Genomic DNA, 15,078 nt, shown 5'->3' with positions numbered 1-15,078 from the left:
AAATATAAAGTTAAAACCATCTAAATACTAGAAGAAATTTAGCTTTCCTATCCAAATGATTCTCATCTGGATATGAAAATATATCTTACTGGGATCATTTCAAACTCAAACCTTCTACGTAATCATCCTCAGAGTGGCTCTGGCGCTGGTCATTCCCAGCCTGTGCTGTTCACCACGCTCTCCCAAGCTTGCAAGGTCTCCCACTCCGCCTGCCCCACCTCAACCCCTCCCGCGGCAGGCCTTCCTGATGCACTCTCGGGACTACTGTCATTTTCTGCACTTCTGCACCTGGCTGCACGCGCACCCTGCTTCGTCCCCCCACCCATTCCTGGAGCAGAAGCCCGCCTTTAGCACGAGCGCAGCGAGTGTCTGATGTCTGCCTGATACAGTGATACCGGCAGGGAACGACTGCATCCACGCTGCTCCAGACGCACCCTGAAGTAGCCAGAGCTGCCTGTGCAGGGACTGAGTGAGCAGCACTTCTCCAAACAGCTAACTCCGTCCCCCAGCCCCACAGGAAGAGCCTCGGCCGAGGCTCACATCTGAACTGGGGCAGTTACCTTCTCTGTGGCGTAGCTCCACAGACCCACGGTGTGGGCGATGTTTGAGTCTATCTGTGCCCGGTCGCAACACCCTTCTATCCTCTGCAGCACCTCCAAGCAGCTCAGGAACACCCAGCAATCCAGGGCACCGGGTGGCACGGAGACCTGGGGGCACAGGCGCGGGCGCGTCAGGAGAGCGCTGGGGGAAGCACCTGCGCCCGCTCGCCCTCCCTTGCCCCTCCAAGCAGCTACCCAGTCTCTGCAAAACTACAGCAAAGAGAAACGGGACCTGTACAGCAGTCCACCTACGGGAGGAAAGGAGTGATCTGTGTCCAAATACTCTATTTGGTGTCATATTTCTGATGATACTGAGTGACTTGGCAGGGATATAACTTGCAATAATGTACTTTAAAAGCTTATTAACAAAAGAAGCCTACAAAAAGGCCGACTGTCATCACTTAGTCTACGTTTGAACACTGGTCACCTCTCAGTTTAAGAGTATATAAGGTGAAGGTAGGAAGCTAAGACCTCAGATGACCACTTGATCACATTTCAGAAGATCACGTTCAACGCTAGAAATCTAAACATTAAGTAAATATTGGATGATATTTAGAAATTGCTATTAATTTTTTAGGTGTAATTATGTTTGTAAAAAAGAGCACCTGTTGCTTAGAGATACAATAAAGTGTTATCAGAAATTCAAAAGCATCTACCGTATGTGATTGATTCTCAGATGGACTTTTTTTCTGCGTTTCAGTGTTTTTGACATAGGAATGCCTCACAGTCAAGGGCATCTTAACACTCACACTTGGCAGAGTAGACTGTCTTCCTGGTGGCACTAATATCATGAGGTATCTTACAACTGGTGTCCTAGCTTTGGTGAGACGCTAATTAGTCCTATTCAAAGAGGGAAAGTAAGAGGTGCTGCTGCATCAGGTGACAAGGGGAGAGCCGCATAAGCTGATGAAACTGACTCATGTAAGAAGGACTCCTTCAACACACCCTGAGCACAAGCAAAAGGACGCGGCACCAACCGGAGAGAACAGAGGATGCTACCTCACGTTCCTACAAACGCTAAGTTACCCAGTCTTTGAAAAATGAGACAAACTGCTTAGATCCTTTGAAAAAAATCAGCACAGAAAAAGAATTACACGACCAGAAGCAACTTCCATAAAGCGGTGCGACTGAGCCCTGCCCAGGGCGGAGCATCCTGAAAGGGGCGCCCCGAGAGCTGGTCGGTGGGGTGCGGCTCGGGGGCCCTGGACAGAGCACGTGCCTCCCCGCAATCGAACTGGGCGAGCTCCGCAGCGCGCACGCACTCCAACAAACGCACGAGGGGTGCCAACGGCCCACAAGGTTCTCACCCAGGAGCCACACGTCTACAGATGGCAGCAGCCCGTGTCCCTCTGAAGGCCGCCCACCCCAGCACCCACGTTGCCTGCACCTGGCAAAGAGCAAGCCCTGCCCCCGCGCGAGGGCCAAGCCCCGGCCGAACCCTGCAGCGTCTCACAGCTCACACGCCCTAACAGGAAGGGCGCGGGCGCCTTTCCATGGGCTCCGGGTCCCTCTGGACAACTTCCTTCGTGAACAACAGACTTTTTAAAACTGACTCCTTAACATGCACCCTTTAGTTTTCTCCGAGCCTCTCTCTTCTTCTGCTATCAGTGTTACTGGTAACGGCAAGAGCCGCTTTACCATTTTCCAAGCATACGATTAAAGGCATTCTTTTCATTCTCTTTTGCTAAAACTACCTTTTTTAATATAACCCAAATACTGAAAAACCCAGCATCCTAACGTGAACCCTGACGGGGCCGCCCCGCTGGAGGGCCGCGGCCACCACACGCTTCCCGACACAACATCTGTGCTTCCTCTTGCACCTGTACACGAAATCAACAGGCAGGTATTCTTCGGCGTCTGACCGCTCCAGCTAAACTTTACGTTCATGAGACTCCAGGTTCATTCGTTCCCACTGCCAGACGCCAGTCTGCTGTCTGAACAGACGGCAGTCACCGTTTCCCTCGTACGTGATGGACATTTGGGTTATTTCCGGTTCTAGCAGTCACGAATGACGCCACCACGAGCATCCCGGCACTGTCTCCTGGACACCTGTGAACACCCTTCCGTGCAGACCTGGGGGAGACTGCCGGCTCACAGGGCACGCGCAGGTTTGGCTCCAGCAGACACCGCCGAACCGTTTTCCAAAGCTGTGGCGCCAACTCCCACTCTCCTCGTCAAGGAGGGAATTCCGGCTCCTCCCCCGTCACTAACACTTGTCAGGTCTTTCTACTTCAGCCACTGGGGGGGCTTCACTGTGGTGGTAGTTTGCATTTCACTATAATTAATGAGATTGAGCACCTTTTCATATGCCTACTGGCCATCTGGATAGCTTCATTTGCCTATTTTCTATTGTCAGTCTTTTAAGCTGATCTGTAGGAGCTCCTCCCATATCCTGGGTAAGAGCCCTTCCTGACCGCACAGCTTGCGGCCCCGCCGCCCCCTCCGTGGTGCTGACTGATGAAGAGCAGCTCTGATTTCCATGCACTTCCCTTCTGGCCAGTGCCTTTGTGTCCTGTTTAAGAACCACCTGGTAACCTCAAGGACGTAAAGATGCTCTCCCATATTATATTGCAGAAGCTTTGTTGTTTTATCTTTCATAAAATAATAATCACTCGTGGCTGGTGTGAGACTCAGCTGACTCGGAACCGTGTATTCAATTGAATAAGTTTTACCTCATGTACTCAGACTCTACCCCAGCGCCTGGGCTCAGGCCTCAGCTTCTCCTCAGACTCCGGCTGCACCTCGGACTCTTCTCCACGCCTCCTCCTAACCCTTCGCTTCTCTCCACCTCCACCTCCAGGTCCTAACACCTTGCACGGCACCCCAGCTTCAAACCCAACAAGGGTTTCCCAATAGCTACAGAATAAAATCCAACCCTCCAGATGACGTACACTTTCAAAACCTGGCTTCCAGTACCTCTGGAGCCTCACCTCCAAGCCCTGCCTCACCCCTTAAGTTCTAGCAAGACTAAGCTCCTTTAGAGTTCTTTAAATAACAGTGAATTTTATCTGCCTGAAATGCACTCTACTCTCTCTGCACCTGCCACCCAAGCCACGTCCACCTGTGGATCCTGACTCAGCCCGTGAAAACCAAAGCTCCTCCACAGGGCAGGGGTTGGTCTGTCTTGCTCTCTGCTAAAAACACAGTGCCTAGAATAAATGCTTGCTTGGCACAAAACAGGTGCTCAACGAATAACTGCCAAATGAATGAATCTTTTAAAACCTAGCTCACACAAGACCACCTCTGCAGACCTTCCCCGGCACAAGTCAGGCGCTGCGACGTGCCCACGCAAGCTGCCCCTCCCTGCTTGGCACCCCGCCACCTCCCGGACATCCCGCTCTCACGGCCTGGCGGCCCCGGGCGCTGCCGGCCTGCTCACCTGCTGGCCCCGCGTGCCCCGCTGCGGGTCTCTTGAGGGTAGGTGGGACCCATTTCTTGCGCCTTTGCGGGCCCTCTCCCCCACCACCGTGTTTACCACAGTACCCAGCAGGTAATCAACTGTTTCTTGAACGGTACTGGGCAGTTCCCCCTCGAATGCTTTTTCCCTTTTCCTGGGAACCACTGGCTTTCACCGGTGTCGACACCTTTCACGGCTACCTCCTCCTGTCCGCCCCTACTGCTCTCCCAGTTCAGGGCCGCAGGGCTCAAGGTCACACAACGACCCCCACCTATCCACGTGGGGAGGAGCCCAGCAGAGTGGCTGGTACACAGCAAGCACTCGACGACCCCGAGGTGCGCTCCTCGGCCACACCTCTGCTTTTGTCCTCTGCGGGGCCTGAACCTTGGAAGAGCGATGCCAGCTGGCAGGCCTGGGTGGCTCGCCTTCCCCCTCCGGGTCAGCCTGGAGGGTCTGCCCCACACGGCCCCGCGCACACGGCCAGCGGGGCAGTGGCCGCGCACACACGGCACCGGCCTGTCTCTAGACCCTAAAGAGTGCTGATCCCTCTTGGCCCGCCCTGCCTGTGAACATACGCAGAACCGAAGCTGATAACAGACAAGTCAGTACTGAGTCGGACGCATTAAAACAGAAATCCTCTGGGCAGTCATTGTGACAAAAATAAAACGGCCTTCTAGAAAATATCTCCCTTATATTGTTCTCGTTTACCAATCTGGTACAGATTAAAATGTACACACACATTACTTTCTTTCTTACCATAGATGCAGGAAAATAGCTCTGCTAGTGTAACTAAAAATGGGAAGATCTTTCTGGAAGGCAATTTGGCGATGTACACTAAAAGCGTTAAAGACATGCATCCTTGAACTGCCCATTCTACCTGTATGAATGCACTGCATAAAGATGACGTACAAGGATACACACTCCTGCAACTGCAGACACTGCTGAACAATCCAAACGTCCGAAACAGGACCAATTAAACAAACAGCAGCTCTTCTCCAGAGAGAAAGGCCACAGACCAAAAAGGGAACCTCTTGCTTTAGAATAAGCAATGACATTTTCTTCTGTATATTTGTCTGTATTTTCCAAATTTATACAGAAAATATACTCAACTTTTGGTAAAGGGGAGGAAATCTTTTAAATGTTGTAGACAAAAAAGAAATACTCTGTAATGGAGTCACTGAAGCTCACACAGAACTGACATAACTTTCCAGGTGTTACTCCTTGACCCCAGCAGCTGTACGGGGTAGGTACAATTTCCATGTTCATACATTTGCAATCGTGGAGCTGGCCCCAGGCCTTAGGTAGCACCCCTGGGGTGTGACTCCAGGCCCCACCCCGGAGCTGGCATCTGGCCACCACAGTGCCTCCTACTCAGAGAAGATACTTTAAATCAACTGATAAGCCAACCAGGAAGTTACCAGGGCATGCTTTACAAGCCACAAGAGCAAACACACACAGCATTTTCTGCAGAAGAAATGCTACAATGAGAAACGCACAAGACGGCTGCAATACTTAGGCTTTTGGCTTTAAGAGGATGAACAAGCGTGGCCTAACCCTAGAAGAACCACGTACCGGCTCAGCCTGCGCGTTGCCTGATGCCCTGGCCTCTGTGCCCGCGCGGCTCCGCCGGGCCCTGTGCAGCAGAACCCAAGGCTCCATGCCGGCCTCTGGCCGTGGACGTGACTGTAAACAATAGTCACCAGAAAGCCAGCCAGACACAGGAAATGAGTCTAGTTTGGAAGGTACAATCAAATGTACAGAAAAAGTAAACAATTCTGAGTCTTGAATTTTCATTGTTTCCGTAAAAATTTAAAGAAACTCTAAGAATAAACTTTCCGGGTTAACTGCCAACTGCAAAGCTTAAGCTGTAACAACCCCCCGCCCCCAAACTACCTAGAGAAAGAATCTCAGTTGAGAAAGCTGAGCGAAGAACTGTGTGTGTGAAGCCCTGCGCGCCCTCTGCAGTGTCACCTTTTGAAAGGAAGAGCCAGGAAGACGCCAGGAAGGAGTGTCCTCACCTGCCTGAAGGATGACAACGGGCTGACCGCCCTGAACTCGCGTCACCCCGTGGGTCCCCGACCCACAGGCAGCCACTGCTGGGCGCCCATCCGCAGGGCCGAGCGGGAAGGCGGGGGGCGTCCCGTGCAGGCGGGCTGCTCGGGGCCCACGCTGCTGGCCTCCGAGCTGCACTGTCGCCCTGCAGCTTGCCCCTCACGAAGGGTGCCTGACTTGGGAGAGGAGCCACGCTTGGCGCGAGAGCGGAAGGCACCTCTGAAGCACAGCAGACAGGACAGGCGGCCCCACAGGAGCGCCGCGCCCGGGGCATGCCAGGCGCCCGCCGGGACCAGCGACGGTGGCTGAGGAGGCACCTCAACGGGCCCGGCCGCCCCGTCTGCTGCCCTGACACCAGGGGACACCAAGCGGGGCACGGTCACACAGCACGAGGGGGACAGGGAACGGGAAGCCGTGTCCTCGGGGAGGAGGGGACCACAGTGCGGCTCCCTCCCCGACTTCAGCACCCAGCTCGCTCTGCAGCAGCAGCAGACAAGCGCCAAGAGCGGGGGGAGCGCCTTCACGCAGGGAGCGACCACCCGCTCGCTGGGGAAAGGGAAGAGCGCCAGCCGGGGCGGGAGCTGCAGGGAGCACCTGGCCCGGCAGCAGCCGCCCTGGAGGACAGGCGTCCCGGCCGCTGCCCCCGCCCCGGCTCACGCCGCCCGCCACCACTCACTCGGTTCTCTTTCCAGCCAAGAGGGTAAAAACTGAGCCGTTCCAGCGACTTCTACAGAACTCGGGACACAGGCCCAGCCAGGGCCTGTGTCACCGCACAGCAAGTGAGTAGGACACCGTCCCCACACGCGGCGGGCAAAGGTGCTAGTATCCGCTCCACACTGGCTGTTCCGGCCGCCTGCCTGGGAGCTGAGTGTACCCCGTCCCCGGGCGCCCTGCCTTCCAGCTTCCAGAAGGCCTGGAGGGGAGGAGAAAGAAGTGTGGGCGGCACCCTGCTCCTTCCTGCAGGGCCAGAGGCCCCCCCGACGCTCCCTCTCCTCTCTGCAGCCTGGCAGTTGACTGACTAGTCAACTGTCTCAGGCAAGAAAAAGAATTTGAAAAAGAGAGTTTGTGACCGGCTGGGCCCAGCACTGAACAGGCTGGCTCCGACCACCGTCCGTGGCTTCCCACACCTGCCCACATCCGTGCTCGTCCTGAGAGTCCCTCCTGGGGTGACCCCACTTTGAAAGCACCACGGCTGACCTGCTTGGACTCCAATACACACCCCATGCTTTCCCCAATCCAGTAACAAGGCGAGATCTCTACGTCAGTAAGCTCTCTAGGCACCCGTGAGCACAGGCGGCCCTGCCCCATTAAATGAAGCAAAGCCCCCGCCCACCCCAGTCTGTACAGCTACACCGGAGTAGCCAAAGCAGATTATCGAAATCCACTCGGTGACAGGCAGCCACAAGAATATCATCTCAAGGTTGAAAATGTTATTTTTCCTCATACGCTTGATTAGATGTCCAAGGAAAAAAAATAATTTGATAAAAAGTCTTAAATTCTCAAGTTTGTGACTCAGCTACGCTAGGCATCTCTTCCTTAGAAATTAACTAAAACAGTGTCTCTTCATTTGGGTTTTAAAAAAAATGTGTAGACCTCTTAAGGTCATTTCAAACTAAGTGTTGAGCCAGCTATTTAGTTTCCTAGGGGACACAAAACAGAAATTACTATAACATGAAAACTACCCCTACCGCCGGCTACCCTGGGTCTTCCGTAACTGAGCCCCTGCGAGCCCTGGTGTGGAGCACGACAGAAAGGACGGCGGCCTGGCTGGGAGGGTTTGATTCTGTGCCTAGCTGTGTTACCTACAGGTCATCTAACCACTTCCAGACCCACCTTCCTCATTTACAAGATGGAATTAGACCATCCACTTAGTTCTTAACCAGGGAATGGGGGTGCCTATGAATCCTCTGAAATTATGTGTAACATTTTGTATGTGCACGTGTGCATTTTTCCGTGTAAAGAGGTCACTGAAACAAAAAAGGTGAGAATCCTCAGACTGGACAGTCATTAAAGTTCCCTTACCTCACTAAAATGTTTATGATGCTATGGGCAAGAAAAGAGTTCAGTAGCCCTGGGGGATATTAGTCTATAAAGACAAATATTTCACTATCAATAAACAACTTAAGCCCTCGCTAACTGGTTTCCTTCATACAGACATGCACACACGTACTCATAACGTACCTCCATTAAACTTCGTGCTACTAATTAACATGGCACAGCTTGCTGTGTATCACTCACATTGTTACTGGCATGTTCATGTGCAAAATCATTTATCTGAAAACACAGTTCTGAAATAAAACAAACGTCTACCTACAAAACCTAATTCTGTGTGTCCACCAGGTAAGTAAGCTTTATCGGTGAAGACCAGCTTCCACAGAATAAGCCAAAGTTACCTTAAAAAGAAAGTGATCTAAGAGGCTCGCTTTGGGCCAACGTGAGTGAGCTCCACCGTGTTGAGAGCAGAAATTACATTTTCGAGCAATTAGTTAATCAGTGTAAAGAGTAAGTATGCAAATAATATAGTAAAAATTAAGGACATTGACAAAAAGAAAACTCTTTCCTAAGCACATACAGTTCAATGCCTGGGATCGAAGGTTCCGCGTTTTCTACGCCAACAGTCGGGAAGCGGGTAAATGGGGAAAAGAGACCACTCACTTCCAAGAGCTTCAGCTCCTGCACACAGCTGTGCAGCAGCTCTAGGGCGCGCTGAGCCACCTCCCACGGCCTCTGCAGGAAGAGGAGCAGGGTGCACTGGCGAGAGAACAGGTAACTGCGCAGATCTAACAGGGTGGCTTCTTGCCTCTGTATCAATCCGCGCTTCTCCATATCTATGGGCTTTCGGAGGATCAATCCATTCCAGCTCTTCACCGGCTGGCAGAAAAAAGTCAGCCAGTTGGCACCATCTAAACAAACACACATCGTGAAAGGCGCTGACTGCAGATTCCTCCACCTCACTGCGCAGGACCGTGAGCCCTCGTGGACGGACAGGCGGCTCAGCTACTGGATAGGCCCAAAGCGCCGGCCCACCCCTCTGTCTGCGGGGACCCCGTCTAGGGATGTGGGACAGGGTGGTGACCGCAAGGACACCCACTGGGTACCTGGCACCTGGCGACGAGCACTGGGGGACAGGACGTCGGCCACGGGGCACAACGCTGTACCAGGCCCAGAAGGTCCTGAGCAGGTCAGGATGCAACCAGAGGCTGCCAGGCCGAGGGTCAGGGACACCTCAGGCTCCGCGGTCGGTCGGCCCCAGGAGGCGGGGCGAGGCCCGGACGGGAGCAGGCTGAGCGTGCTGTGGGGCTCATCTTCCTTCATTTCCACACTTTGCCTGACTTATTTAAGCCTCGTGCCTGCCTCAGCTCAACCATGTCAATACCTGAGTCACGGCTCCTAGAGGAAGGGACGGCAGGCACAAGGAAGACGTAGTAGCAGGAAGCAGAGGAGAAAAATTCTTTAACTGTCAAAAATTTCCAATAAGACTCCTCGATTTTAACTTACAGCCCTAAGACTCAAATGTGATCTTAAAATAAATATAAGAATCTACAATAACAAGTCACTCGATCTTCATGAAAATTTTTTTAATCTACCCTCCTCACTCCAAAAGAGAGGTGTCACGGCCATCTAATTCTACGTTCTCTTCAGGAAGTGACTCAACACTGGCACACTGACGTTACTATATGTCTGAAGTGCCAAATACAGCAGAGCATCCTTTACTGATCTGAACTTAGACTCAGCTGATTCAGTGCCCACTAAGTGAGGTGTCCCCCACCCATCAGGGTCCCCTCCCCAGCAGGTCCCTCTGCCGGGGCCCCCATCCCCAGCACTCTCCTGGCTCCCCCCACATTTCAGTCAGGCCTCTCCTCGGAGAGCCTCCCAGGCCATCTGTCTAACACTGAACAGCACCTACCGTCACCCTACCTCTGCACCTGTGTCCTCTTCTGCAGGCCACACTTACTAGTCTCACTACCTGACTTTAAGTCACACTTTTGTTTTTCTGTTTCTGTTTCCCCTTCACGTAAACTCCATAAAAGAAGGAATTTTGTTTTGTTCCCTACTGTATTTAGAACAGGGCCTGGCACAGAGTGGGTTCTCAGGAAGTATCTGTTGTATGAATGAACAAAAATGAACAGTATTATTTAGCTGCTAAAGTTGGTCCAGGCTTACTTTTGGATTTTAAATTGCTCCAGGTTTATTTTAAAACTGAGAGGACAAAGAAATTATGTGAAATATAATGTAAGAAACATGTGAGCTATTTGAGATACATATGTTTAATATGGATATGTAAGATATAAGAAATGGAATTTTACCTCTTCTAAATTTTTAAAACTTAATTGGTAAATACTTTGCTTTGGTTATATGCTTATGTCTGTGTCTCAGCAAAGTAAGGAGATCCAAACCTGCACTGCATAAAAACTGTTTTGGAGTGGGACTCAATGGGTGACATTTCATCACTCCAGAACAAGGGCAGTGCCCACAGCCCACGCTGACGGTCCCAGCGCCTCACTCCCTACAGGTCTCCTAGCAGACACTACGGTGGCTCCTTGGAACCATGCCTTTCTTCAGACACTGTGACAAGGCTTCTCAAAAGAACCCCCAACAAAGATGTCTATCACAGCACTGCTTGTGGTAGCAAGAGCGGAAACAACCCAAATGTCCAACACCAGTGGGCTGAATAAAGTCTAACGAATCCACACCGTGAAGCACTCTGCAGCTATTATCAGAAATAGCTTAGAACCTGATCTGTTAGCTTGAAGAGATGCCTGTGATGGACTGTTAGTAAGAACAACAAGCTACAGACAAAGGTCATGATAATATGATGCCATTTCCTTCAAAATAAACATCAAGCAAAGAAAAGTGAGCACAATTATAAACTTTTTCTTTGTATATGGGTCACTGTGCTAGTTCTGTATTTTTAGAAGACTTTAAGACATCATTTAAAAGTTTAAAAGAAAGATGAACACCCTTTACAATGGTGTCATGTAGGACTCACGGTAATGAACTCTCAAATATTACAAAGACAACCTCTCAACAGAAGAAAAAGATTCCCACTCTTATGCTAGCAAGGAGACACAGAATCAGAAGCCTCACTAGCCAGCTGTAGGTTGTAGAAATGACACTTTATATCTAAAAAACAACTTCTTAAACACTTTCATTACTCAAGAGTCTTCTACAAGTGTAAGTGACTAATTCTTAATTCTCATTTCATTTCCTATAGGAACCATGCAAATATATTGTATATAATGTTTTTTAAAAAACAACAACAAAAGATGATTTAATCATTAGGTAAATAAACAGCAGCTTCCATACTATTCAAAAGTGGGGAAAGCTATATTGAAAAAAAGAATTTGTTTCTAAAATTCCATTACTCACCCCCAGCACCAAAGTTGACAACATACTGAGAAAACAGAGCGTCCAGCTCATCGTACTGCACCAGGGCATCTTCAAACTGCTGCAGCATCTCAAAAACAAAGGCAAGTTCCTCCTATTTACCCAAAAAAAGTTTAAAAAAAAAAAGCAAAAATATAAATCAGTGTTTTGAAACAAGCAGCTATGAAAGATTACAACAGAGAAAAGCATGCAGCATAATGAATAACGCTTGTGCTATACCAAGAAAAGATCAATTTAATGACCACACGTGTCAACATTTATGCACACACAGAGAGAAGACCAGAAAGAAGCAGGGAACGGCCAACATGATCCCCCGAGTCTCTGCGTGACCTACCAGCAGACGGGGCCTGACTGGTCAGCCTCTCGTCCTCGTTATTTCCCTGGCCCCCAGACACACACTTTTTCATTAGAATTCTGCCATATGGAAGAGCAGAATTTTCTCCTCCATTTACCTATTTATTTACATCTATATAGACTCATGGATATGAATTTTACCCCACGGGTTAAAACCGAAGTCTGTTAGTACTTATTTTGTTGCACAAACTGTTCCCGCTTTGGCCATTGAGGGGCTCCTGGAGGTGGTGCATATCTTCTTTTGACAGACCTCCACCTTTCTTGTGCACCTCTTAACTTTCTGGTTCTACACGATACTGTATTTTCCCTACACCAGCCCTGCAATCAACCACTTCCACAGGAGCCCTGGCACCTTTTATTGGAGAATGCAGTTTAGAAACCAAGAACTTGGCGCTGAGTGTGTTCATTGCTACTGAGGTGTCGTTTTTTTCTAGGCCCCATCAGAGGAGAGAGCAAGGAGACATATGTATATGCATTAACCCTCACCTACACATACCTCTGTGTTTGTGAATCTACCTAGCCAGCAGCCAGCCAACCATGGGTTCACACTGATTCTAAACCAGCACCACCGGGTTCATTTAGACTCCCTCTTTCCTGGTTTGTTACTCTTAAAAAATAAGCTTAATAAGCTTGAAGGGTAAAGAGACAGGGAAATCTGAAAGATCTGTCATTGGTCAATCATACAGGGAATTATGAACACATTCAAATTCCCTTATGTGACCAAAATCATCTAAATACCACTAAGACAGAAGCATCAGAATAAGAGATAAACTTCAAAATTTCTAATGAGAATTGGTCTTTTACTTATTCAAAGTGCATTATTTCTTCAATGATTAATATACAAGTGATGTTTAAATATGAAAATTACACTTTTTCAGTCAAAACACAGTGAACAAGAACAAGGAACCCTAAGAGCAACATTCTTATCACTCTGCAGTATTAAGAAGGTCTCCTCCCCCAAACTACTCTATTACACATCCCTTTGTTCTCTTAAGACTTTTCTTCTTAAAAGAGAAAGAGTTGGGACTTCCCTGGTGGCACAGTGGTTAAGAATCCGCCTGCCAATGCAGGGGACACGGGTTCGATCCCTGGTCCAGGAAGATCCCACATGCCGTGGAGCAACTAAGCCTGTGCGCCACAACTACTGAGCCCGTGCTCTAGAGCCCGTGCGCCACAACTACTGAGCCCACGAGCCACAACTACTGAAGCCCGCGCACCTAGGGCCCGTGCTCTGCAACAAGAGAAGCCACCGCAATGAGAAGCCCGTGCACCGCAACTAAGAATAGCCCCTGCTCGACACAACTAGAGAAAGCCCGCACACAGCAATGAACACCCAACGCAGCCAAAAATAATAATAATAATAAATAAATAAATAATTTTTTTTAAAAAAGAGAGAAAGAGTTGATTACAGACCATACTTCTGTAAACTAGAGTAAAGAAACCAGCTTAAGACAATCTTTTATTGGACCCAAGGTTATAAAACAGAACTACAGAGGAAACGTTCTTGGGAAGCCACAATTTAATCACAGCGCCGGGCAGGGAGTGGACGTCTTTACCATCAGGATCATCACCGCTGCTGGGGCTCCTCTGCCTAGGCCATGTCCACGGTAGACACCCCAGGAGGCCCGAGACACTAACAAAACCACAATTACTCTGAGGACAAGGCCACTTCATAAAAGGCTAGATGCCAAGCTGTGAAGCAGCAGGGCAGCTGACAGACCATCTCTGATCCTCTGCTTAAGAAGCCAAGAGAATGAAGCATCATTTGTTACCTACTGTATTGTCTTTTGGTTTTAAAAACTATGTGAATATGAATTACCAAAAGAGAGCTGCCTTATTCATAAAGAATGAAAGAGGGAACGAGAGAAGAAGGAAACAGCCTAGTTCTATATAATCAGCCAAGTACCTGCACCATGAAATAGTCACAGAAGCTCCAGCCTGGCTCAGTCCTCTTCTCCCTCAAGGTTCTCATGTCATCCTCAAACTTGCCTAGGTTTTTGGTAAAAGACATAAGAAGCAACGTCCTGAGTTTGGTCAGGAAAGCATTCCAGGATTCCTGAGTTCGGGAGGAGTCCTTCAAGGGGTCGGAGAGCACGACACACCTGTGGAGAGATGAACGGACTGTGGAGAAACCACCGCAAGCACAGAACCCGCTGCCCCACGGCTACCACTTTCCTGGGGTGCAGGTTGACTTCCTCCCTCCCCTTCCTTTCTTCCTTCTTTAACGGGTAAAAAACATTAGGCAGGTGGTGAGAAATCAGATTAGGAAAAGGCTTCATCGTGAACTGGTCTAATGCCACATGAGCAGTTGGTGCTGTTCCTAAGAGTGTTGCTGTAGAATGGACTGGAAAGGGGGAGAGGGATTTATGATGAGTCTTGAGTCTTAGATCCTGTCTCCAGGGCTCTCTGTAAAATAAGGTGATAGTATCTCACTCAGTTCCCAAACCCCATTTGCCCTGCCCCCTTCAAAAACCTTTTGGTTCCTTGTAACTGACAGACTAAACTTTAGATGTTTTAACATGGCACACGAGGCCCATGACAACACGGACTAACCCAGCTGTCCAGCTTTGGTTCCTACTATCTCCAGCTCAAGCCCACTCAGCTTCTCATGCTCTCCCGTCTTTTTACCCAGCACCTTCCCCGCACAGCCCTGCTCAGCCGACACACCCTCACTGAACCTCTCCCCCAGCCCCGCCCCCGCGGCTCTGCGCTTGGCCCCACTGCGATTCCACGATTCCACGACCACAGCAGTCAGTGTGCCCCGGAAACACCTTCTCTCTTTGCTGGTCTGTTTCTCCCACCAGACTGTGAGCTCCTCGAGAGCAGCGTTAATAAATACTTGATAAATAAAGGCTTAGAAAGACATTGCTTAACTTGTAGGTATAATACAATTTCACTACAAAAAGACTTGGTATGCATGGTGTAAAAATATCAAAGGCATAAAATTACAAGTGTTTCCAATGGATTTGGAAAAGGCAACACATTCATCCGAGAGACTGGAAGAGGTAACTTTCTTTATCCTTGCTAACAATAATTCAGAAAGATGAATACATCTGAACACAGAAATAACTTTTAAATATTGATGCTATGAGTCTCAACATTCCTCCTCCGTAAGTATTTTACCTGAACTACCAGCAAGTAGCAAAACGAACAGATTCTAAGTTTCATTTTCTCTGGGCCCCATCATACCTCTTGGAGGGAGGACTAAAGCTATGGATTATAAACCAGCGGACAAAGGGTGAAACAGCCAGAGTCTAGGCGGTCCACCGGGTGCGTAATCAGTACCAA

At 49.5% G+C, this 15,078-nt stretch overlaps 1 protein-coding gene across 6 annotated transcripts in view; it reads right to left on the bottom strand.

Moving 5' to 3' along the window:
* TRAPPC10 (trafficking protein particle complex subunit 10) overlaps positions 1-15,078 on the bottom strand; it is a 91,537-nt gene that overhangs the window by 31,820 nt on the left and 44,639 nt on the right. For all 6 annotated transcript variants that reach the window (XM_082459875.1, XM_082459870.1, XM_082459872.1 and 3 more), the window contains 4 exons: positions 13,697-13,892; positions 11,419-11,530; positions 8,704-8,951; positions 561-707 (listed from right to left, as the gene is read on the bottom strand). In XM_082459875.1, the coding sequence (XP_082316001.1) occupies positions 561-707; positions 8,704-8,951; positions 11,419-11,530; positions 13,697-13,892 (703 nt within the window). The remainder of the gene's footprint in view (positions 1-560; positions 708-8,703; positions 8,952-11,418; positions 11,531-13,696; positions 13,893-15,078) is intronic.

The sequence above is a fragment of the Balaenoptera physalus genome, assembly GCF_965194825.1.
Source record: "Balaenoptera physalus genome assembly, chromosome: 4".
NCBI lineage: Eukaryota > Metazoa > Chordata > Mammalia > Artiodactyla > Balaenopteridae > Balaenoptera > Balaenoptera physalus.
This window is presented reverse-complemented; position numbering and strand designations above follow the sequence as displayed.